General features: G+C 38.0%; 1 protein-coding gene across 1 annotated transcript in view; it reads left to right on the top strand.

Annotated features, from left to right (window-relative positions):
• LOC150076012 (high affinity cationic amino acid transporter 1-like) overlaps nucleotides 1-22843 on the top strand; it is a 54334-nt gene extending 31491 nt beyond the window's left edge. Inside the window, exons 3-6 of the mRNA XM_090387129.1 lie at nucleotides 9343-9653; nucleotides 10457-10594; nucleotides 14413-15634; nucleotides 22420-22843. Coding sequence (XP_090243255.1) covers nucleotides 9343-9653; nucleotides 10457-10594; nucleotides 14413-15634; nucleotides 22420-22562 — 1814 coding nt within the window. The 3' untranslated portion in view covers nucleotides 22563-22843. The remainder of the gene's footprint in view (nucleotides 1-9342; nucleotides 9654-10456; nucleotides 10595-14412; nucleotides 15635-22419) is intronic.
• Nucleotides 22844-23203: the final 360 nt, after the last annotated feature.

Genomic DNA, 23203 nt, shown 5'->3' on the forward strand with positions numbered 1-23203 from the left:
AGGTTTCCTTGCATCATATGGCTAATAATAATGCTAGACACAATGCACAAAGAAACTCAGTACAAAAAGCAACTTAGGCCAACTGGTTTAGGTTGGCGGGACTGCCAAGGTCATACTTCTATGCTTCTCCAGCGCCCTCACCCGGAGCGATACCCACGTTAGATTTTTTTTATTTTTTTTATTAAGTGCAGTCTCATTACTGTTTTTTGCATATGCACAGCAATGTAGGTGGCGCCTGGACCGATCCTAGAATCCAGGGGCCCGAGTGCAAAGAATAATGTTGAGGAAAAGGAACAAAAAGAAGGATAACGTCTTGATCTATTCAGGAGATATCCATTATGACCCTCTTTGTTGAAATTTGCAGCCTTTGTCAATCTTTCGACCGGATGCATTTCAATTCTGCTGCACTTACAGTAAGAATCGATCCTGGGTGAAGATATTTGTCAGAGCCTTCAGTGATTCGAGACATTTCCCATAACCGAAATCCCAATGTATTTATTATTTGAAATTATGTTTAAAAATAAAATGAATTAATGATACCTTCTTGTGAGAAAATTTATTTTATAGTAGAAAATAGTGAACTTTAAACACATAAACCTCAATTTAGAGTAAATATAGTTTTGTAATACGGCCAATTTCTAGATGTAAATTTAACAATTCAGTAGCAGTTATGCTTTCGCCATATGAAATCTCCTGTAAGCTCAGCCATCTTGAAATAAATTATTACCTAACATTACTCCAGATAGATGCATAGTTTTGAAAGATATATAACTATCATCAAGAGTATAATTAAGGTGACTATTTCACGGCTATAATGAACCCATAAGTTATCTAACCGGTTAAAATGGAGAAATAATCCAAGCGTGGCAATTGGATATTACCTAATAATTTTCGAACATTATGTTACTGTCACGCCATCAAAGTGGCCATAAATAACGATGATCGCATAACTGTTTATTTCGGCAATGACTTGTTTGGTTGCTCTTCCGTTAAATCAATTAACAGGAAGTGACGTAAAGTATCGCAGACGAAATAAGATGAACTGAGAAATCGATATAAAGCAATGCAGTTTGATAACTAACAAAAAGGAAAAAAAATTAAAATACTGTATAAGTAATTTTTATTGCACTTTAAATAAATAAATTGCAATTTTATAAATTTTACACAAAAATAAAATAAATAAATGTTAGTTCAATTTTTTGTACTTTATTTATAAATAATAAAGTAAATAACTTTGCAGTATTTCCCTGCACGACCGCAAGGGGCTAACAGCGAAAGTAAAGGTAAAAACAAAACAAAAAATAAAACAGAATATTATATTAAAATCAAAATTATATTTTAGAATATTACAGGTTTCAGATTATAGTAAAATGAAAGTGACTGTATATATCGAAATATTGAATTATTTTATTGAAATAATAAAATATTGAAAGAGAAAAACTCAAGTGACAACAGGGGCAATTGCCGGAGTATATCATCTCGACCACGAAATCTGGTGGACGAAGTCTGATGGTATGATACTGTTTTGGCTGGTTCGGATTTGGTCCATTGGTGGTAACGCCTGAAACTACAAAATCCATGACCTACACGGACAACTATGAGCTACCTACACTGTGGTAGTACTACAGATACTTACAGGGTCCATTTACATTTTCAGAGACCCTCAGCTTTTTTTTAAATTACAATATCCCTCACCGATCGGGGAAAGGGCAGACTGCCAAATCGCCGATATCGTCAAAATCTTGAACTGCAAATATAAAAAAATAAAATAAAATCATATGTACTTAGCTTGGCACTTTTGGAGATGATGGGAGTGATTTGTTGAAAGAACTTGATACAGTGAAGACAAAAACCAACTTCAAGAATTGTGTTATTGAATGTTTATCTTTCTTCTTAATTTCTTTATAGAGTTCTTTATAAGGTAATACATTCGCATGTTTTATCATGTCATGTCATGTATTATGCCTGTGTTTTGAGAATACAAGAAACAGCACCCTATTTAGTAATTAAGCAGGCTTGAACCATGGTCACACAAAGCACGGACGCTTAGACATCTTGGCGCTTGACCACTACTACTATGACCATAATTTTGAGAGCATTCTTAGATTCAAGGGGGGATCGCCCCTGAATCTAAGAATGCTCTTATATAGCTTAGAGACGTCTCCCCTGTTCATAACGGGGGATCAACGAGGGAAGTGAGTAATTACAGACCTCTAAGCTTGAGAGTAATTACAGACCTATAAGCTTGATATCTGTTCCAGGAAAAATAATGGAATCATTGGTTAAATAAATAATGCAGGAGCATCTTGACAGGAATGGAGTTATATGGAAATCATAGCACGGATTTGACAAGGGGAGATCTCGTCTGAGCAATCTGAATGCAAAAAATAATTTTGACATCATACTTAGATTTTCTTAAAGTTTTTGACACTGTACAACGTGAACGACTGCTATATAAATTGGAGCAGTGTGATATTATAGGTAAGTTACTGCTATGGACAAAGAGCTGGTTGAGTGGCAGGAGACAGAAGGTGGTTATTAAAGCCACTGTTTTGCATGGATTAATGCCATTAACGGAGTCCCTCGGCGTTCTGTGCTGCGAGGGTTCAGAAGTGTAATGCACTTTAAGTGACCATGGTTCAAGCCTACGTGACTACTAAATAAGGTAATTTTCTTGCGAATCGCTATCTTCTGAACTCCTCTGCTTGCATTTTTATAGTGATGAAGGCATATCAAGCTTATTATCTAAGTTTGAAAATGATACAAAGGTCGGCAGATTGGTAGACGACAGGAATCAAGTCATAATACTGAAACAACAAAATTGTTGCTGCAGTATTATTTGGAAAACTTGAACAGATGGACTGAGACGTGGCAATTGAGGCTTAACATTCATAAATTGCATATGGATAGCAGTAATCCAAGAATAACATACCAATTATGTGCAGTATTTTCACTGTTGAGCTTTGTGCTATAAACCTAGCTCTGGACCAGATTACTGAACTTTTAATTATGCCTGCTTTGATATACACTGACTCACCTAGTGCTATCTCCGCCATAAGGAGTAATACCAACTCCTCTCACCCTGTAATAAAAGGATTCATTCTAAGTTACTTTCTTGTGGAATCAAACCAAACGGTGACATTTTGCTGGATTCCAGGGCATTGTGTAATAACAGGAAATGAAAGAGCAGATCTTGCAGCCAAACAACCAGATACTTCTCTTTTGCAGACTTTTAAAACTCCATATACCGATTATAAACATATTATCCGTAAAGCATGTTACAATAACTGGTCACTAATCTGGAGAGATTATCCAGGAAACAAACTATACCAAATAAAACCAGAACCAAAGATGTGGCTCTCCAGCTTCCGGGAAAGAAGGCGAGAAGAAACAATTTTAGGAAGGCTAAGGATTGTAGACATGTATAGTATCTTACGTAGGACGGCACCTGAACGAAAGTTCAACTCCGTCTTTGTACACTGTAATGATTACAGAGAACTGTAACAGGCCAGAAATGTGTGTAATATTATGTTCGCGCAGTGTGTGTGTGTTGCTGTGTTGTTTAGTTGTTTCTGGCCGTTTTGTCGTCAGGCAGGCGATCACTTGGAAAGCCTGCCCAATGTTCGTCTACACCACGGGGAGGTAGGCACAACTACGCATGAACCATGGCCAACCTCAACAGTCACGCACTGAATGTTCAAAAAGATTTTGGAGCCATTCAAAAGAACCCCGTGCCAGCAAGCCGGCAACAGCGCGTGCATGCACACACACACACACACACACACACACACACACACACACACACACACACACACACACACACACACACACACACACACACACACACACACACACACACACGTCATTCCCAGGAGACAGGACAGCAGAAGACGAAGAAATAAGGAAGAGAACAGCATAAAGTAAAAAAAATAATAAATAATAAATAAAGAAATAGTAAAAAAAAGAATAAATAAATAAAAAATAAAACAAAAGAAAAATAAAATAAAATCTTTATCCATGTCTTTGCCCACGTCTTTATGCAGTGCTTCCCAAAGTAGTCCACAAAGAGAAAAGGTGTACTGTCAAGCAGAAGTGGTAATGTCATTCAAACAAGCTCGGCAGGAACAAGTTCTAGATATAATTCTGAATTCTGTTAATCTGGAGCGGTGTCAGAAGTCTCTGGTCGATGACGGTATCACTGAGCAGAGGAAGGATTTAGTTGCAGAGAGTCTTGATAAAGGATGAGTCAGAAAAGTGCAGCATCTGTTAAAACCTTTGCGTGTTCATGAAAACCACAACAATTTTGTATATGAAGTCATCAGGACGACAGTCGAGGCAACAGGTTGTATTATGATTTATGATGTGTTTTCAGTTTAATTTCTTGAATTAACATTGAGGTTGAAAGCCTTCCTGCGAGTAAAAGCAGCATTGCAGAAGTTTTGAAGGGCCTGGAAATTGTCGACAGAAATAAGTATCTTCTCACCTCCGGGACACACAAGTTTGGTACTGTTGCCTTAAGAACCAATCTTAGGTCCTCGTAATTGGAGCATTCAAAAAGTACGTGAGGAGAGTCTTTCGGTAGCCCACATCGACAGGAGACTGTATTGGAAAGTCTGAATTGGTAGAGTTTTGCATTAAGCGAACCATGTCCAGTTAGTATGTAGGATGTAAACAGTGAGGGTGAAAACCATTTTCTGGTGGATGATGAAAGTAGTGCAAGTTACGTCGAGAACGAATTTTTTGGTGATAGCTCCTTTTTTGATAGAATTCCATCTATTCTGCCAGGTGTTCACTAACAAATTCCAGCATCGAGTTCGTTAAGTTTTGGGATCAGCCTGAGGGTTAACAATGATTCCCTGAAATTCCGTAGAAATGCCTCTGCGGATGTAAAAGCAAAGCCCTCTAAACACAACATGCAGGTCAAGTGGTATGGTGTCTGCAAGAGTCTGTAAGATTCGGCAAACGTGAAGTAGGCTAAGGAGAAAACAACGTTGAATAGTGGATAACTTAGTTTGTACAGTTTAAAGTGCAGTACGTCTAAACCAAAGGCTGGCAGCATAGGTTGTAATTGGGTTTATGGCAGAATTATAAAATAGATGTAGGGTTTTAGTGTTCAATCCCCAGTGTTGTCTGGTAATTTGGAGCCGCATTGCGGTAAAACTCTTAACTTTGAAGGCTAAGGATTGGGCATACTCACCTCACTTACCTGTATCTATTAACTAATGACAGCGCTCCCTAATGAACATCACGTCAAGTACAACTGACCATTCGCCATTTGTTAGTACTGTCCTCACTTTCAAAATATCCGGTTAAACACCTTTAAATCAATTGCTAATACACAGTCATCAATAAATTTATTAACAGATTCTGGGAGATGATCCTAATAAAAAATAACTATCGTATTTACTTTCCTAAATCATATAGGAATATACCAGGTATTACAATGAAGTTAATATTTCATGTTCATCATTAGAAAGATACAATGTGGCCCTAGCAGCCTATGTGGCGTTAAACTCAACAACAACAACAACAACAACAACAACAACAACCAATTACGTGGTATATCACGCTCAAGGTAGTGGAGAATGAAAGAGATCTAAGGTTAATTGTACAGTCTGACATGAAGTTCTGTGAGCAGTGCAGACAAGTCGCTCATATATCTTAAAGAAGTTCTGTCAATGATATAGAGGAATAAGAAGACGTATCTCTTTGTATATAGCAATATTGGCCTCATCTTGAGTACTGCATGCAGGTATGGAATCCTCTCTTTAGGAAGGATGTAGATCTGTTTGAACAGATGCAGAGAAGAGCAACGAGATTAAGGCGGGGAACAAAAGGATACTCTTAACATGAAGAATTCAGTTCACAAATTGCACAGTCTGAAAACTAGACATCTGCGAGGAGATCCGATTGAGGTGCCCTCGTGGGCAGCACAGTTGGTAGAATCGCCGTACTCCCCACCGGATAAAATAGACCTGAGTTCGAGTCCCGTCGATGACGTGAGGAATTTTTGTGGGCCTTTTTCACAACGTGACTAAGTTAGTTGGTAGGCGAGGGTAGCATGGTTTTTCGTCCAGCAAACAGAAAATCGACTACGGAACATATGCAATTTGCAGCAATATACACAGAGCAATATGGCCTTGGTCGCTGATGCTCCTAAAACTTTACTACAACAACAACAACCGAGCTTTTAAATGGATTGAGTAAGTTAAATTTTGATGGAATCCTTACTGTCGCTCAGACAATACACATAAGGGAACATAATGTAAGATGTAGCTCTTACAAATTAAAATATAAATATTTGTTTTACTAAAATAAATCCAGGTAGGGCGATGGAAAGGGTGTATTAAGTTAAAAATAGCAAGTATTAAGCTTGGATATTTAGTTTTAATGTAAATAAGGTTAAAGTTTGAACAAACACTGGATTTGGGGATGGGAAAGTTAAGACGTATATGTTAAATAGCGGTGAATGGAAACAAGTAATTTCGTGTAATGTAGAGAGAAAACAGGAACAGCGGTCAGCACTAGAGAAGGGGTGCCATTTTGTGAACAGGCGAGAAAGGGTTGCTGAGGGCAAGAACAATAGGATCGTGAAATGGGATTATGAAGCGTCTCTTTTGATCTAAGCCACCGTTAGGAAGTAAACAGGAAATGAGTGGAAGTCCAGTGTTCGCATAAAAAGAAAACGGCGTCAGAGTGACTGATATTTGGGTTAAGTTCGATATATTTAGCAAAGAAAGTGTGAACACGAAAATGAGTGTTTTGGTGGTGACCGGCAAACATGGAAGGACCATACTGCTGTGGAAAAAAAAAAGAAATTTCTAGAGAAGAGTTGGTTTGTGCTCTAGAGAGACAGCTGTGGTGAGCTGTTTTAGCAAATAGGAAGGAATGAAAAATTAAACAGTATGAGGATTGGTTACGAGTCCTTGGGGGAAGCGTTCCAAACTTTAGGGAAAAATAAAAGTTCGGGGGGAGTAATTTCAGAAAGTGTCCACTCTGTAACTGACTTCTGTGTGGTCTAAAGGGGAGAAAGTGGTGAGTTGCGGGTTAATGTAGAAGTAGATTTTTTGGTGGTCGGAGTTAACATCTCGTGGTAGCAAGATGAAGAAGAAAAAGAAAAAAAAAACGTGAGAGAAAGAAAGCCCTTGTCCGGCATCAGAAGGCAGTGGTAAAGTTTAAGATTACGGTAAACGTGCAAGAAAGAAAGCCTGGTCCGGAATCGGAAGGCAGTGTGCCCAAGAAATGGAAGAAAGTCTGTCCGCCACTAAGGAAAGCAGTGTGCCCAAGATCTGGAAGAAAACCTGTCCGCCACTAATTAGAGAAGAGTGCCCAAGAAATGGAAGAAAGCCTGTCTGCCACGAAGGAAGCCTGAACGCAAGGAAATTGGAAGTAGCGGCCATTTCGGAACGTAAATCTGTTCCTGTTTTTTTTCTTTTTTTTTTGAACCCCGAACTCATGGACTCATAATCTAAACTCTGTAAGAAATTGATTGATAGTTCTTTCTAACGAAAATTAAATTTCAATAAGGCAAGTTAGTTACTAAGGTTGAGATACTTTGTTATGAATGTAAATGATTATGAAATAAGGAAAGTATGGTACAGGGGTAAATAAAGGGAAGGTAATAGTATAAAGGAATTAGTTAAGAAATTATATTTATAGGGGTAGTATTGTAAGGATATGATAACCTATATCATTAAATTAGGCCAGGTGCCAACACAAGATAACGTACCAAATGAGGTGTAAAGAGAAAGAAATTTATTAATAGAGAGACCTCATGAGTAAAGAGGGATGACTAGGATGATAACTAGACAGTAATTAAGGTAGAATGAGGGATTTATAGTGAATATTACTGAGGTAAGAGGCTACCAGTTGTAATACACTTCATGTGTTAAAAGTTGAGATCTAACAAAGTAATAAGAGCTGAAATGAGTTTTACTGATGTAAGTGACAAAAATTGGTAATGGCAGAGAATGATGGAGTAATCATTGATGATTCATAATAAGTAAGATACAACTGATACAAACTGATGTTATTAATTTGTAAATTGAGAATAGTTGATGAGAGAGAGATAGTGTATCGTACTGTAGTATGGTTAAAATATATGGAAATTGGTATGGATGTATACATATAGTTTGTTTTTTTATGTAAATGCTATATATAACGTTCATTAAAGGTTTGTAAATTTATTGAAAAAATGTGTCTTTAACATTCTGCTAACACCCACTTTACACACCTTAGAATCTAGTTTTCTGTGAATTGCAGTCAGATTTGCGTTTGTGGGGTGGGAGTGTGACTTCAGTAGGGTGGAAGTCAAAACAAAATAAACACAATAATCCAAGTAATAACTTTTTTTTCAATCCCCCACAATAAGTTTAAATTGAGGAAGGATGTGTGCAGGATAGATGCACGAAAATTTGATTTCAGCCAGCAAATAGCTGTTGATTGTTGAAACAAACTGCCATCTACTGTTATGGAAGTGCGTAGTTTGAATAAATTTTAGAAAGGATTAGACAAACTATTAAAGGGTATAGAAAAATGATGTGAGTAGGTTTTTGTTTTGTCTGATGCTGTATAAAAGTTTGCATTCTTGCATTATTATCACGACAAATTAAAGTAGCTATAAATTTTTTATTAAAGTAGAAAATAATTGAATTGTAATTAAAATGGCTAATATCTATAGCATTCTTATATTATAGGTACCAACTATGGCCCTCACTGATAATACGTGGATATAATCCCCTCCCTCCAGACACCGGGTAGAAAGGCCTTAATTCGAATCCCATCGATGGGGAGAGGAATTTTGAAGGGTTTTTTTTTTACAACGTGGCTAAGTTAGTCGGTCTCAGGCGAGAGTTGCATGGTTTTATTTCTAGGAAACACGAGTTTTTTGTCCAACAAACGGGCAAATCTACCACAAAATATATACAAGTACTCTGGAGCTTACAAGTTACAAATACAAGTTGCTGTGGCGCTTAACACATCCACACACACACACACACACACACACTTGCACTATGTGGCACAGTATTGGTCACATAGTGCAAGGAAGCCACCGTAATTTATTGTACTATCCAAACAAAAATTAAGCTATAAAACGAAAATAAACAACCTATACGTTCCCACCTCACGTAGGTGGCTCTATAGCTGACTTTATTCTATATATAAAGTCTTTATTGAAGCGCTGCAATATTTAAAAAGATGAGTTGGTTCTCTGGTGGCCCTAATATGACTTATTATTATTATTGGTTTTATTGCAACTTTTCGGGGAACAGTGGAGTAACTAAAACAATTGCTAAGAACAATTCTCTTTCCTTGATTTTTGTCTTTCTTTTACTCTTGTAGGCCTTTGCTATTCCGAGCTTGCAACAAGATTCCCAAGAGGTGGATCCGCCTATGCATACACATACGCCACGATTGGAGAGTTATGCGCATTTTTAGTGGGGTGGAGCATGGTACTGGAATATGCGCTTGGTGCGGCTCTTGCAGCAAAATCCTGCAGTCAGTATCTTGACCTTCTTACAAACGGGACAATTGTCCGAGTATTTAGTGGACATTTAAGCCAACACCATGTACCAGGACTGGAGAAATATCTGGATGTTCCAGCAGTTCTTGTCACCTGGCTGATTGGAGCAGTTCTAGCCAGTACAGTGAAGGTAACCGTTCAATCAAATGTTACAGTTATATTGATGCTGTTAATTAGGACACTAAACCTCAGATACTGTATTTTAAATGGTATTTTTTGAATCTTTCGCGAAATGGCATATATTGTAAACAGTTTGTGTCATTATCATGGCCAATACACGAAAGATCGGTTTCATTACAATAACAATAAGATATTTGTCGTTTATTTAAATAAAATTATTTTCATGTTTTTATATACTGTATTTTTAAAAAAATTATTACGAGGTCTAATTAAAAAGTTCTAAGCTTTCACAACTTTTTAAATATACTATCGATTAACAAAGACTTTAGAACTTTTTGATCAGACCATGAATCATTACAAATTTGTAGCGTATAAGAATTTTTACTACAATTAATTTTGTTTATTCACGTTTTAAAATTATAAATATATTATAGAAAAGAAAATAATAAAAATGAAAAATTAATTAATTTCCTTCTTCTTCACCACTTCACGTACATTACTAGAACAAGAAACCGCATAACGTATCTTGTTTTTATTGCATAAATGTTTACAAATCTATGGTGTATAAGAATTGTTTTATTAATTATAATTATTTTTCGATCTATAACTTTAATATTTTTTTTCATTTCACTTATCAAAATGTACAAATTGCTCATTTTATAAAAATATTATTAAAAAAAAATCCATCCATCCATAAAAATGGTTGCGATGGTTCATACCAAAATCTTAAGAAAAAATGCAGTTCTTAAAATATGAAATTAAGAAAAACTTAGGTTCATTTTAAAATAACGAAGAATCATAAATATATTTCAGTTATCCTGTTTGCTTAACAATGGCCTAGTGCTTATCAACCTCTTGGTTATTGTGGGAATTGTTCTGGTGGGAATTTTTCATATGGATGCAGAAAACTGGACAGCTGGCCCTGGATTTTTTCCTAATGGAGTAGTAGAGGTGAGTATTGTAATTTAAAGAAAAACTGTACTGTTTTCTTAATGTCAATAACCTGATAATTGAAACCTCTCAAAGGAACCTTTAATTTTATTTATTAATTTATTTTTTATTCTTTCAATTTAATAGACTTTAGAACAGTTTCGTGATAACTGGCAGTAGAATAAAGGGTACAAAAGTTCACTATACGCTCATTGTGTGTGGCCACGATTGATAATATTAAGTTATACGTTAAGTCCCTGTCATTAGACAATTCTCTTTCCCACTGTTTGCTTATCTTACTCTTCATAAGCCCTTGTGGGTAGCGCAGTTGGTAGAATCGCTATCTTCTCCATACCTTGTGGAAAAGACCTCAGTTCGAGTCCCGTCGATGACTCGAGGAATTTTTAGGGGAATTTTTCACAACATGGCTGAGTTAGTCAGTCACAGGTGAGGATACCTTGATTTATTCTCCCTGAAACTGGGGTTCTTCATCCACCAGACAGAAAATCGACCACAGAACACACGCAATTTACAGACAATATATGGCTTTAGTCGCTGATGCTCCTAAAACCCTATTACAACTCTTCGTATTTAGTGACATAACATGTGATTTACATCATGGAACAAGTAAATACATGGGCTGTGTTAGGGTAACTAAGAGTAAGAACAGGTGCATGTATACTGGCATGTACACCAATGCTAGGAATATAGTAACTAATTTTGATAAATTTGAAATTCTAGTCAAGACATCAAAGGCGGATATTGTTGGGATATCAAAGACGTGGGGTCACACAGATGTAAGAAATGCAGAATTTGAATTTGGGGAGTGCAATGTGTACAGAAAGGACAGACAGGTTAGGAAGGGAGGAGGGACTGTGATGTTAGTTAAGAATCACATAAAATCTAAGGCAGCGAATCCAGTTGACATCGATGGATAGTTCAATGTTGAGTCAGTTTTAATGAGACATAAGCACTTGGAAAGCAAAAATGAGGGTAGTAGCGTATTACATGCCGAATGACTCTGATGAGTACAACGAACAACTGTACAAAGAAATAGAGTGGGTCAGTGGGCATTGGGGATATATTCGCAATTCTCCAATCCCTATGGACTAGGGAATTGCGAATAGTGGCATGTTACGACTATGGATAAAGGGATGGTTAAGTGGAAGAAGACAGAGTGTGGTCATCAATGGGCACTGCTCTTTGTGGACTAATGTTATTAGTGGAATTCTCCAGGGTTCAATGCTGGGTCCATTGTGGTTTTCAATATTTATCAATAATATTGATGAAGGTATGTCAGACTTAATGTTTAAGTTTGCAAATGATACAAAAGTTGACAGAGTGGTTATCGACAGTCATCAGAGTGAACTACTGCAACAAGATCTAGAAAAATTGGATTGATGGGCTGAGAAATGGCATTTGAAGTTTAACATTGGCAAATACATAGTACTGCACATGGGTAGCAGTAACCCTATAATTTATAAAATGTGTGGTACTACACTCAGGGTAATGAAGAATGAAAAAAACCTGGGGGGGTGGAATTGTGCAGTCTGACATGAAATTCTCCGAGCAGTGCAGACATGGTGATAGGACAGCTCATGGGGTTTCTCAATAATATACAGAAACTTTGCTAGCAAGGATAAGGAGGTAAATACCCATTTGTATAAGTGTATACAGGTCTGAAGGTCTCACTTTAGGAAGGATGTAGATCTGTTGGAACGAATGCAGAGTAGGACAACCAAATTGGTGAAGAGAACAAAAGGGTTTTCTTACCTAGATAGACTTCAGTTCTGCAAATTTCAGCTGGAGATCAGGCACCTGCAGGGGAGGAGATCTGATTGAGGTGTTTAAAGCTTTGACTGGACTGAGTAAGCCGAATGTTAATGATATCCTTCCACTTGTTGAAGCTACACACATAATGAGGCATAAATTCAAGTTTAGGAAGGATAATTGCAGGATAAATGTGCAGACGTTTTCCTTCAGACAGCGAGTGGTTGACTGTTGGAACAGGCTTCCATCTGTTGTTGTGGAAGTGGATGGGTTAAATAAATTCAGGGGAGACCTAGAAAAATTCTTGGAGGTTACGAATGGGTGAACCTCATACAAACGTATAAACAGTTCTCAAAGATAAAATTTTAATTATGGAGCAGATTAAAGACAACTGTTATGGAAGCAAAAACAACTAGAAACGATAATGAACTTAATGCAAAGATAAAAAGCTCATAATACCGAGACAGGACCAATCATAACCTTTCGCTTATTAGTCTAGCCATAATCCATTTAAATCTTTGTGAAGACCGTACGAAACAACATAGTGACGGGACAAAGGATGAATCATTTATCATTTTAGGCAATTTAGAAAGAGAGTACTGAGCAAAATAAGTATTCAGTGTGGTAGAAACTGAGTTGTAAAAAAAAAATGCCATCAAAGACCTATAGTACTTAGCCATGGAGAAACAGGCCAAGCCTAGCTTCGACGCAGCTATGGAGAGATTAACTTTATTATTAAGTGTTAATGCTGCTGGCGACCTTGAATTGAAACCACTGTTACTTAAAGTTCTAAAAATCATAGAGCGCTCAAGGACATTGTGAAAATTGCTCTTCCAACAATATGCAAATTTAATCCAAAGGTACAATGTATTAGGATTTGTTTCTTGATTATTTTGTACCTGATGTGGAAAAATATTTCTGGAGAAAAGAATAATTTCTTTGGAAAAAGGAAATGCTGATTCTGGACAACCTTTCACAATCCCGTGTTTCTGAATTACAACGTTAAAGTGGTGTTTCTACCTTCCAATACTAATGCAATTGTTCGGCCAATTGACCAGGAAATAAATGTGCCATTTAAAGCTTATTACCTTGGGAGAACTTTTGCTGAAATATGAGAGAAACCGAAAGAAGAGGAAGCCCAACTCTGGCAGAATTTTGAAAGAGCTTTAACATTTTTCATGCAATCAAAAGCATCAACGAAGCACAAAATCAGGTCAAGGAATCAAATTCAGTGATGTGGTGTGTGATGTCACTTATGACCTGACTTTTTGCTTAATTATTATTATTATTATTATTAGCCATATGGTACAAGGAAGCCTGAGGCTAATGCTGCACCAGCCAAAAAAAATTTTGTGTTACCCAAGAAAGAGAAGAATGGTGATATCCAGCTCAGGACCCTGTGTGTGCCAAGCCCATACTCACCAGATGTGAGCCACTGTGATGAATTCTCTTGGCTTCCGAGACAATAATCCAGGCCATAATCCATTTAAGGCTTTGTGAGGACGTTAATCACTTCGAGACGGTAAGGATCTCAATTTTAAAGTAACAACTACTACTGCTGGCATCTCATTCCGAAAATCTTACCAATTAACTCCTTTTGCAGTTGGAAGCACGCAAAGCTGCTGATGAAGATTTCCAAACTGTTGAAGATATTTCTCCTGCCAAAAGCATTAACAAAAATAAGTGTTGAGTAAGGTTCTCCAACTTCGATGCTGCCAGAGCACTTTTGCAGAAGCATGACACAAATCTTAGCGCAAATCGACTGTCATAGGAGCCATATCGAACCTTCACGGGTAGATGGGTAATTCTCAGGTCACCCTAATATGACAATTATTTTCTTTCTTTCTTTCTTTCTTTCTTTTTTTTTTTTTTTTGAAGGCTTCTGTTAGTATTTATTTCTCCAAGAATAAGCATCCATGTTATTGAAATATTTGCGAATGTCAGTATACTTCGTTCTTTGATAAATAAATAAAATTATTGCAATCATTTATTTCAGGAAAATTATTAAAAAGAAGAAACTACACCCAACACAATTCTAAATGTTTTTCATCTCTTTCTCTCCCCCTTAGATTTTCTCTGCTGCTTCTGTGTGTTTCTTTTCCTTCATTGGATACGATGTCATAGCAACAGCAACACCAGAGATGGACAATCCCTCCAAAACATTACCTGCAGCAGTAACCCTTGTATTTCTTGTAGGTCTGGTTTCTGCGTTTACTGTGGCCACATCCCTCACCCTACTAGTTCCCTTCTCCATGTTAAACATTAAAGGGCCACTTATTGAAGCCTTCTGCATCAGAGGGGTTTGCGACATGTCGTACTTCCTAATGATAGGAGCTGCCGCTGGTTTGATCACGGCTGTTGGTGCTTCCATGTTCGCCCTCTCTAGACTCCTTCAATGCCTAGGAAGTGACGGGTTATTATTTCCCGTTTTAAGAAACTTTAATAGTCACACGGGAACTGGAAGTGTGGCCACTGTGGTTGCTGCAGCACTGTCATCACTAGTAGCCGTTGTATGCGATTACCGGACTCTTCTCCGCCTGGTCGGAATCGGTACTTTATTGTCTTCCGCATCGGTTGCAGTAGCTGTGTTATGTCTCCGCTACGGAGTTACCGAACGTCTTCCACTAGAACTTGGGGGGTTGTCCAGGGAAACTACCGCCTCGTTGCCAAGGGTCATGTCTTGCAGTAGCTATAGTGATTACTACTTCCGTCAGGTCGATGCCGAGACCCAAACATCCATAACAGAAAATGTCAACCCCAATGAAGAAGAGAACGGTACCACTCCACCAATGGTGAAAGAGCATCAAGAAGTGCATGCGTCCTCACAGAACGAGGCTTCGACAGTAAGAGTGGACAACCAAAGAGACTATGGAACCGTCTTCCAGCGTACCCTGTCCGTAGAGTATGTGAATGAGTCGTTTGTTACGAGCATCCTTGATTTGTCAACTCATTTTCCGAAGCAAACACCCAGTCCTCGTTCTTCCATCATGACAGCTGCTCTGATCATTGGAATGGTGATTACAATGGCAGCTATGGCCGTGATGACTGTGTATGTGCCCCGCCATGTGGTGGGGAGGCGCTGGTGGATGCTGCTTTTCCCGTCTGTTATGTTTGTGGCATTGCTAATCTGTGTAGTGGTCCTGTTACGTCAACCAAGACACCGACCTCGCCTGCACAATACTGTTCCTTGTATGCCATTGCTTCCAACATGTGCCATCTGGCTGGACATACAGTTGATGGCTGGGCTTCCGTTTTTGGCATGGATTGTATTTCTCTCCTGGGAATTAATTGGTAAGTTTGAACAATTATTCTAGCGTTGTTATAAATTGTCTGTTACATGTAATCATGATGACTGAGGTAAGGAACGAAAAATTAAATGCTTTATCCCCATTAAGAAAACGAAAAAGTTTAAATTACGTAGTGGAGAATCTGTTGTAATCCTAAATACTACTAAGACTTTTGTTTGCTTTAAGTATAAGAATTACTAAGCTTTACCAAACTTTTTATAACAGAGACAACACGTATAAAACAGCATCTGCGCTAACCTTTTCACTGAGAAACTAGCTGAAACAATTTTAGCAAAGCATTTCACTCTTTCCCTCATGAGAGGTTACTGTATAAGCTTGAAATTTGAGATTACTGGTAAGATTCTAAGATGGATTGCTGGGTGGCTGCAGGGCACAAGGCAGAGGGTTGTAATCAATGGATATTCTTCAGATTAGTGTAAAGTCGGGAGTGGGGTTCCTCAAGCATCGGTTCTTGGACCTGTTGTTTCACATTTTCATAAATAACGTAATGAAGGGATAGAAGGCTTGATGTAAAAATTTGCAGATGACGTAAAGATTGGTAGATTCGTTAATGATTAGTGCCCAGAAGCGCTCCTGCAGGATAACTTGAGCAGGCTTCAGATGATAATAATAATAAATAATGGTCAGAAAAGTAGCTGCTAAGTTTAAATGCAGCAAAATGCACCGTCTTACATTTCGAGACGGTCAACCCCAAAATAAATTATGCACTTGGTGGAGTTGAATTAAAAACAGTGGAGGAGGAAAGGGATTTGAGAGTTATAATATGGGCAGATAAGAACTTTTCTGAACAGGCAGCCAGGAAAGCCCATGATGTCCTATCAATGATTTATCGAACGTTATCCTGTAGAAATAGGGAGATCATAATCCCACTGTATAAGGCAATTGTTCAAGAATGAAGACCTCATCTGAAAAAAAGATATTGAGCTTCTTTAGAGTCCAAAGACCATCATTCAAGTTGCCCAACTTGAATAGTGAGACCGGCAGAAGGATGACCGTGCGAGGAAAGACTCCGATTATGTGGGCTACAGAGCTTGCCAACCAGTAACCTCAAATGTGATCTGATTGAAATTTATAAGGCTCTGAGAGGAATTAGTAAAATGAATGAAGGTGGCATTCTCACTGTTCTAAACAATTCCAGAACTAAGGGTCATAAATTCAACCTGCAGGGCTTGAGGCTTAGATAAGATTGTAGGAAGTTTTCTTTTAGTCATCGAGTTGTTGATTGCTGGAATAAGTTGCCGTCGCAGGTAGTTGAAACTGCTACTTTGAATAAATGCAAAGGTCGACTGGATAGCTACCTGTATGAGGAGGGAAGCATATAATTTGCATTTTCTTATCTACTTGGTGTTTTTTTTGTTCTTTTTTCTTTTTTTTTTTCCAGTGCAACTAAATCCTGTTGCTTCCTTGGATTATACGGCGAATATTATTACTATTACTAGTTATTTAAAATAATTAAATTAATTAAACAATTATAATTAATACTTTTTATTCGTTAATTTTAATTTGTTAAACTGTCTAATAATTTTTAATTTATTTGACAGCTCTTATTAGGCATTATTAAACAGTTCATTATGTGCCAGTTCTTATATTAATTTTCATATTCTCTTGCCAGTATTCCCCTAAATCCTATAAGAACTGCGAACTGCCAGAATTAGTTACAGCCTGGCGCACATAATGAAGTAAATAATGCCTTGGTTCTAGTGGCGTGTTATACCTTCATGGGGTCCAAGACAAAATGGAATTTGGGAGTCTCATCTATACCTTCATGGGACCCAAGACAAAATGGAATTTGGGAGTCTCATCTATACCTTCATGGGACCCAAGACAAAATGGAATTTGGGAGTCTCATCTATACCTTCATGGGGCTCGAGGCCATCTCATCATGGACAGCGCTGTGAGTGGAGAAAGGTGGTGGATGAATGTGGCAGTCGACGTCTGTCTCGCATTGTTTCAGCCAACCGGAGAGCGACAGGGGCACAAATCACCGCCTTCAACGAGGGAGGTGCCAGAAACATCTCCACTAACACCATCAAGCGATCACCAGCCGCAATATGTTATGGGAGCCTCCGATACACCAGAGTCCCATTGCTAACATCACGACACAGGACTCGACACCTCAACTGGGAGAAAGAACATCAGCACTGGACCTTGGATGATTGGATGATTGGTCTTCTGGTATGATGAGTCCCATCTCCAGTTATTTCGAGCGGACGGGAGGGTGCGTATCTGGAGGAAACCGCACGAAGCTAGGCACCCGTCATGTCAACAAGGAACTGTTCAGGCAGGTGGACGATCGGTAAACGCCTGGGGCGTGTTAAACCAGCACACGTTGGGACCTCTGGTGAGTCTAGATGCATCTCTGAATGGTCCACGTTACGCGTTCATCCTTTCAGGCCATCTGCATCCCTTCATGATCATTGTGCACCCACAGGGCAATGGACTCTTCCAGCAGGACAATGAGCCTCTCAACAGAGTCTCGGTGACTAGAACATGGTTCAAAGAGTATTCCGCAGATTTTACCGTCATGGAATGGCCTCCCCGTTCACCATACATGAACCCTGTGGAGCATCTTTGAGATGCTGTGGAAAGATCCGGTCGAGCTTTGGATCCTCCACCCAGGAATGCGACGAAATTATGAACAGCGGTGCAGAAAACGTGGATGGAAATACCTGTGGAACGCTTTCGTGAACTAGTGGACTCATGCCTCGCCGTGAGACTGCCCTTATCCGGGCTGATCAAAATGGCTTACAGCCTTTGTAGTGAATGCCATTCTTGGCAACATTAACAGTGAAAATTAGAAAGAACTAGTTGACAATAATTGAAATGCAGAATATCAGCCAAGCTCCATTACTTGCAATTTCAGACCAAAAAGCCTTCATGAGTAGCACAGTTGGTTTATTAACCTCCCCCCCCAGCACCGAGTGGAAATGACCTGAGTTCGAATCGCATCAATGGCGCGAGAAATTTCTGGGTCTTTTTCGCAACGTGGCTGAGTTAGTAGGCCTCAGGCGAGGGTAGCATGGTTTTTTCGTCCAACACATAGCAAATAGACCATAGCACACAAAATTTACAGACATATTATATACAGAGCAATATGGCCTAAGTTCCTGATTCGCGTAAAAACCTTCAACAACTTCAGATCAAATCTAGTCAAGCTCTTGCTCTTCATTAATAATGAAGAGCGTGAGGAGGGAAGGGTGAATATGGTTTCCTAAGAGTTGCCGGTAGACCTCACATGAGAAACGTTGGTCCACAGCACAGGGATCCTAGTTCTTTCCAGCAAAACATCTCCCATATTAAGCAACAACCACCACCACCTGCCTTGAAGAATGGGCAGCATACACGATGGGTTCATGGACTCGTGTTGCTTGTGCCACACGCAAATGCCTCCTTTGGCGTGTTGCGCCGGGTATTTGGACTCATCTGACCAGTACACTTGTTTTCAGTCCTCCAGTGTCCGACCAGCATGTTGTTGACACTACAACATTCGCCGTCAATGATGATCAGCGGCGAGGAGTGGGGTTTCTTAGGTCGTCTGCTGTGGAACCTATACGTCTGAGTGTGTGGCGCATCGTCATTTAGGATATTGTTCTTGCATTTCCCATATTATATTGCAGTCAACTATCGCACAGTGATCTCCCGTTGAGTGGTACAAAGCGCTGCACTCCTCGCTTACCACGAGCATCCACCTTGCGTAATCCTTTACAATTCTGTCGGCGGGAAGTAGTTTGACCCATTCGACACCATTCTATATACACCTTAACCACTGTGGGCCGTGATTGAGGTGTACAAAGAGCAAGACAAAACGTGTTGTTTCCAGTATGGAAGCATCCGACAATCATGCCATTTTGAAATTTCTTGATATCTTTACTACGTCCTATAACATGCTACTATATCAATTTGACTTGCGCTACCAGATGAAAATTACCACTCTGCTCTATTGTTCGAAGCTGTTCGGCTCCATATACTGCGAATTATGCGGCATAGTCCATTACGAATGGGGTAATCATAATTCAGTGTCACTGAGTGCATATATATATATAAATTTTTTACATATAAATATATATAAAGATTTATACGGGACCAGCATGGCAGATTATGGTCCATTTCCCTGAACATGACTTGAGGAGGCCTCCATCCTGCAGTGGATTAACAATGCACTCATTTAAATTTGTATTTACCTCTAAACATTGTTTACTTTCGAAACAGTATTAGTATTCGTATAAGTATCCATATAGTGCCAGGAAACCACAAGCTTTTACTGCAATGGTCAAAAAATATATATAAATAATAATAATAATAATAATAATAAATACATAAATAATTATAAAATACAAATTATGCGCTTCTTTCCTCATATAGGTAACTATCCACTTGATCTTTGAATTTCTTCAAAATGTCAGCCCGAACTACTAGAGAAGGCAACTTGTTCCAGTAACCAGCGACTGGCTGGCTAAAGAACACTTTCTGCAATCTAGTTTAACCTCTTTCCCTGTAATTTGAATTTATGCCTCCGAATTCTGGAATTCTTTATAACACTGAAGGTTCCTCCTCCATTCATTTTACTAACTCCTCTCAGAGCTTTATAAACCTCCATCAAATCTCCTTTAAAATACCTTGTTGCCAAACTCTTGTCAAGACTACATACTCGAAGTCTATCCTCATATGTTCATCTTTTTGCCGATCTCACCATGCTAGCTTCCTGTCTTTAGCCCTTATCAAGAGCTCAATTTCTTCTTCCAGCTTACGTCTCCATACTAGTGCACGGTATTACAAGTGCAGTCTTACAATTTCCGTATGTAGTGGGATTATGACATCTATCTCTACAGGCTATTGTTCGATAAACCATTGACAGGACCATGGACTTCCTGCCCACTTGTTTATACTGCTCAGAGAACTTCCGAATATCCGCGAATAATAACTCCCAGATCTCTTTCATCCTCTAAGTGTACATTTTCTTAATGGTATACATGAATTCATGGCTTCTCTGATTATTGCTTTAAAGGTATTCCATAATTCTAATACATTCGCCCTTCCTCTGCAATCCAACCAAATCATAGATGCCATATAACGCTTTAAACTGTCAAAATCCCCTTTACTGGAATTAAAACCCGTGCCTTTATTTTTAACTACTGCAACATCCTTATCTTCCAACTAACAACTGCGTGATCACTACTAGCCAGTGGTTCCTGTACTGTAAGCCCTATGATGTCATCTGATTCGTGAGTAATGACGAGGTCTAGAATATTCTTAACCCTAGTATTTTCTCTAACATGCTGGTACAAATAATAATCATCCAGCTTATCTAAAACTTTTGTTCCCCATGGTTAGTTTCCCTCCCACTTAGTCCAATCAATTAGGGGAAAATTGAAATCGCCTTTAATAAGACATTCATATTTGCTTGTCCATTCCATCGGCATGTAGAGACTCTCGTCATACTGTTCACAATCTTCTGTTCTGTAGATTACTCTCACTCTCATTATACCTTTGCTTCCAGCTAATTCACACCACATAGATTCTTTGCTGGCAGATGTAACTTCTGACTAATCAAAAGCTCTTTCTGCGCTCAGAATGCTTTAGATAAGAAGCATAACATCACCACCCCTCCTATTTTTCCTATCCTTTCTAAATACATTATAAAATGCCATAGCGGAACTCGTCATTCCCAATTTCCAGATGGCAACAGTTAGCCCAATAGGGGCTAGCAGAAACCCATTAGCCCAGTTCAGCATTAGTTGTCCTAAATCGTCCAATACGATACTGAAATAGAAATAAAATTTAAATAAGAACTAATTATGCTAAACTATATGAATACCTGTTTTGTTTTGGAAAAAATATTCGATCCTATCTTACTTCATTGAAATGAGAAATATATCCTAATTATTTGGTAAATTTGTGTCCAAGAATTATAGATACACTATTGAAAACAGCTTAACCCAGCTTCTGTTATGAAATTATAGCATATTATATATTATCATTCTTGTAGACTATTAATTCTGCTCCTTGAGTTCCAATTACGAGAAATTCGAGATCTAGAAGTTTAAGAACATTTTTTACGATTTCTGGTTTAATTTTTAATATGGGATATTTTAACATTCCTGAAGTCATTTATTGACCTTCTTAAGCATGAACCATAAATCTCAGCACTCATCAATTTACAGGAAGTATGAAGTAATAATTTCTCTGTATTCTAATACAAGTATCTCAGTCCTCGCAGTTAGCAGGTGGATATAACCACCGTACCCCAAACCAGATGGAAAAAGCCTGGGTTTGAATCCCATCAATGATGTGCAGAAGTTTCATGGAATTTCTTCATAACTTAGCTGAGTTAGTAGGTTTCAGGTTTGACGGTTTTTCTCCTGTAAACTTGAATTTTACATCCCAACAAAACAGGCAGATCAACGTAGAAAACCACCAATTTAAAAACACAATATATTAACTCCTCATATCCTTAGGTACGCTCAAATATCTAAAGTTTATTTTGTTCTGGATTTAATTGTGATGACGGATTGCTGATTTAGATTGGGTTAGAGATTATCAACCACTGGAACCCGTTTGGTAGCCTATTGGAATATATACTGGGTTAACTTACTTAATCAAGTAGCAAATGCGATGTTCGTATAACAATTACCTTTAAACTTGATAATGATGAAATACTAATTTATTTAATAGAGACTTATTTTCAATGTTTATAAATATAATATACAGGAATGATCTTCAATATTTTGTTTTTAAAGTTATATTATTTGTATGTTTGTCTTTGTACAGGTTTATTGGTGTATTTGTGTTATGGGTCAAGGCATAGCACCGAACAGCATCTTGAAGATTCCAGTCATGTGACATTACTTGCTGTTAGAGACGAGTCCAGCGAGATGGATCACAGTCAACATGAAAACCACACAGAGGACTAACACAGTAAATATTTGTTTGCATCCGTGGTGTTCACCCGACTCCAAAAATTTGCTTTAATGTTAAGCGAACGCAGCTCAATCGATTGGTGAATAGGCCAACCTATATACAACCACGAAACACAAATGCTGTAAAAGTAGAATTTTATGAGAACTTTCGAAAAAAATTTAGTACCTCCATATACTGTTATTTGTGTAACTGAAACCCACTTGTTGAAATTATATCGGATAAAATATTTTATTGGCCTTTGTCCAGTGCCAAGAAAAGCCAATTCAAAAGATATATCCAATACTTTGTATAACACATTCATAGAATGATCAATAAAAGTTGAATAAATAAAAATCACATACGTACGAAAAAGAAATCAGTCTTCGTGTTTCGTGTTTCTTAATATACAGATGATTTTATTTATTATCATTATTTGCACAAATGTCCATAGATGGCAAAGAAAAAATACTCCAATACTCCAATTTGGATTTATCATAAATGATAAATTAATCAAGCCCAAGCACCGTACCATGATTCAGTTATTATTATATAACAGCTGAATTTTGCTTATTGTAGATCTCAAATACAGCAAACAAGAAATACACAAAATGTACATATTGTATTTTAGTCTGCCTTGCAAAATATTAAAGTAAAT

The sequence above is a fragment of the Mastigoproctus giganteus genome, chromosome 13 (genome assembly GCF_048544385.1).
Source record: "Mastigoproctus giganteus isolate SK-2022 chromosome 13, ASM4854438v1, whole genome shotgun sequence".
NCBI lineage: Eukaryota > Metazoa > Arthropoda > Arachnida > Uropygi > Thelyphonidae > Mastigoproctus > Mastigoproctus giganteus.